This window comes from Cryptomeria japonica, chromosome 6 (genome assembly GCF_030272615.1).
Source record: "Cryptomeria japonica chromosome 6, Sugi_1.0, whole genome shotgun sequence".
Classification (NCBI taxonomy): domain Eukaryota; kingdom Viridiplantae; phylum Streptophyta; class Pinopsida; order Cupressales; family Cupressaceae; genus Cryptomeria; species Cryptomeria japonica.
This window is the reverse complement of record NC_081410.1, coordinates 96,266,193-96,269,572: the sequence shown is the minus strand read 5'-3', so window position 1 is coordinate 96,269,572 and position 3,380 is coordinate 96,266,193. Positions and strand designations below refer to the sequence as shown.

Here is a 3,380-nt window from a genome sequence, read left to right as displayed (position 1 = left end):
ATAATATAAAAAAATTATGTAAAATGACCACTATTCCATTATACAAAATTTATAACCATTTCTTTCAATAGATTTCCTATATGTCAAAAATATGAAGGTACAATTCATCTCCAATGATTTTGATAAGCACATTTCACAAATAGAAGACCTTTTAAGGCAATGGTGAATATAAATTTAATTCATTTTACATGAAATCAGGAAGGTCATATTTGAGATAGTGCCACAATCTTAGTGATAATATTATAAAAAGTTACAAACTTTAATAATCACATGTAAATAAGAATGAAGACAATGTTAAGAATATAAGCTCATACTCCTTTTATTTGGATGTTCTTTCTATTTCTATACATATATACATCAATAATTATGTTTTCATATAAATGGCTAAAAATTACATATCATCTTTAAATCTCTAGACTTTTGCCATACATTACAGATTTCTTCTTCACTTGTCACAAGATAAGTCCACCTATTCCAAAGATTGTTATCTCCTTAAATTGGGAGGTTTTTTTTTGAAAGTAGATTGTGATCAAGAGCAAGATGTCGTAATTGTGGGAGATCATCAAGAGTATTTGGAAATAATTGTGGAAAGATGCTTTCACTTAATGAGACTTTTTTCTTGACCCAAAACTTATGGAACAATTACATATAAATTCTTTTCTCAAATACAACTAGAGAGGGAGCTTAAGATTTCTCCAATGATTTGGTTTTACTTTAATTTAATTTTTGTAACTGAGAAATTTATCCAAACTCAAATGGAATCGCTCCTATCAAGATATTATTTGAAAGATAAAGATATTTGAGCTGAGTAAGCATACCCAATTCAGTAGGAATAGTACCATGGAGTCTGTTGTCTGTCAATCCCAAGAAAGTTAAACATGATAGATTTCCTAGGGTGGGTGGAATTGTGCCTACTAGGTTGTTTCGTGAAAGAAAGAGTCTTCTTAGTTGAGTAAGCATGCCCAATTCAATAGGAATACTACCATGGAGTATGTTGACTCCTAACTCCAATTCGATTAAAGAGGATAGATTTCCTAAGGAAGGTGGGATTATGCCTATCAAGTTGTTTCCCCCAAGATAAAGAAAACTGAGTTGAGAAAGCATACCCAATTCAATAGGAATATTGCCATAGAGTGTGTTTTTTGACAATGACAAATTAGTTAGAGAGGATAGGTTTCCTAGGGAGGGTGGGATTGTGCCTATCAAGTTGTTTCCCCAAAGGTAAAGTATTTTGAGCTAAGTAAGCATACCCAATTCAATAGGAATATTACCATGGAGTTTGTTGTTTGCTAACTCCAAGTCAATTAAAGAGGATAGATTTCCTAAGAAGGGTGGGATTGTGCCTGTGAGGTTGTTTCCCTAAAGATAAAGTTGTTTGAGTTGAGTAAGCATACCCAATTGAATAGGAATAGTACCATGGAGTTTGTTGTTTGATAACTCCAAGTCAGTTAAAGAGGATAGATTTCCTAGGAAAGGTGGGATTGTGCCAGTGAGATTGTTTCCCCAAAGATAAGGTTGTTTGAGTTGAGTAAGCATACTCAATTGAATAGGAATACTACCATGGAATCTATTTTTTTCCAATCCCAATTTAATTAAAGAAGATAGGTTTCCTAAGAAAGGCGAGATTGTGCCTGTGAATTGATTTCCTCCTAAATAAAGGGTTTCCAATTGTAAAAGAAGGCTAAGTTGAGAAGGGATGGTGTTGCTCAAAAGGTTATAGGATAGTATGAGTACTTGCAAAGAGCGGCAAGATGTTAGAGTGGTGGGAATGGAACCTTCCAATTGATTAAACGACAATCTAAGTATTCTAAGACGAGACAGCCTGCCTAGTTGAGGAGGAATTCGGCCTTGGAAGCTGTTATTCTTGAGAGCAAGTACTGTAAGAAAAGAGAGATTGCCAAGGAAAGGAGAGATTGGTCCCAGTAAAGACATACCAGTAAGATTCAGAGAAAGCACGCGCTGATGGCGAGAAGAGCAGAGAATCCCAGTCCAGTTGCAAAAGGAGTGGCGAGGAGACCAATCGAGCAAGGAGTTGTAGGGGTCGAGGGAGAGGGAGTGCTTAAAAGCGAGGAGAGCTTGTAGATCAGAATCATAGGAAGGAGGAGGAGAAGAGGACATTTGAGAAGAAGGCAGTGCAGAGAGAAACAACAAGAGTAAGAGGAGGAGGGGAGAAAGAAGCAAAGCCAAAGGCATCTTCATCTCTATTAAACTCAGAAGCAAGTAAAGCTGAGTATCCAATTCTGTGTGTTGTGTCCTGAAATGGTGTGGTTATTTTAAAGCTGCGAGGGCATGTGCAGTGGTCCAAAGTCTTTTTCACTTTGCCGGCCACTTGTAAATGGTCAGCAAGAAAAATGGGAGCGACGGTTTAGAATAGACAGAAACATCTTCCTCTTTCACGGAGGCCGTCCATCTTAAATCACGTCAATTTCAATTTTCAAAAAGCTTGAATTTGACTCCGTGATTTCTCACATGCAAAGAAAAAAGTGGAGAAATTAATTTACGATAGGTATAGACAGACATAATTTTGTATAAGGTGTACGAACATGTATAACTTATGAGTGGAGTTGGTGTGAGGTTTTCAGTCATTTCACTACTTGTTCTAATTTCTTGTTTATCATTTCAAAATGAGATAGTAAAGGTCTTCAAGTGGGGCAATATCCTCAAACTTTCTTGTATCACTGATTTCATATAAAAAGATTGGTCCTATCAAATCTTAGCTCTATGATTAAGGGATTTAGTTGTATGATTGTTGTCTGGAAAATATCTTTTGATACAATATATTTATTAATTTATCATTATGACTAGTGGTAAGACCTTGTCATATAATTGTGTTAGTTAACAAATTTGTCACTACAGTTTTATACTCTCTTGCCCATATCAATGACAATTTGACCAATAGTTGAGTCACTTGCAACGGTATTTGCAAGTACTCTCTTCTTATTTAACAAGGCGCAACTACCTTCAAAAGAAATGCAATGAATGAAAATAGGGTATGTTTTTCACCAGAAAGCAGAAAAGGTAAACTGACACCTACCCATAACCATGAAAGTAGATGTGAAAGTAGATGTGAAAGATTAAACTCAGAATGAAGTGAATGTAGATAAATAACACAAAGTTTACTTATTCCACACCCATGGATGTTATCTAGGAAAGAATAGTAAACTCTTTTCAATAAATGCTTTAATCTGAATTCAAAGCTCCATAATTAAATACATATAAACTCATTATATAAAAATTACATTGAAGAGTAACCAAAAAGAAACACAGATCGTTGTAATTTAAATAAAACATTAAGAAATTCATAGGTTTAAACATATCTTCTTTATTTTTTCACTGTCAAAACATGAGTTCACATACTCATCTCTTTTTATAATAAGATT

The 3,380-nt window shown here is 34.6% G+C and overlaps 1 protein-coding gene across 1 annotated transcript; it reads right to left on the bottom strand.

Annotated features, from left to right (window-relative positions):
* Positions 1 to 428: 428 nt before the first annotated feature.
* LOC131856162 (LRR receptor-like serine/threonine-protein kinase EFR) lies at positions 429 to 2,204 on the bottom strand. The gene is made up of 2 exons (XM_059207587.1): positions 1,416 to 2,204; positions 429 to 1,343 (listed from the first exon to the last, which is right to left on the bottom strand). Exons 1-2 carry the CDS (start codon positions 2,197 to 2,199, stop codon positions 1,237 to 1,239), a joined length of 891 nt encoding a protein of 296 aa, XP_059063570.1. The 5' UTR covers positions 2,200 to 2,204; the 3' UTR covers positions 429 to 1,236.
* Positions 2,205 to 3,380: the final 1,176 nt, after the last annotated feature.

Coding starts and splice junctions, on each gene's coding strand:
- LOC131856162 (XM_059207587.1), bottom strand. CDS start 2,199: ATGAAGATGCCTTTGGCTTTGCTTCTTTCTCCCCTCCTCCTCTTACTC. Junction 1,344..1,415: donor ATCAAACAACAAACTCCATG/GTACTATTCCTA, acceptor ACAACCTCACAG/GCACAATCCCACCCTTCTTA.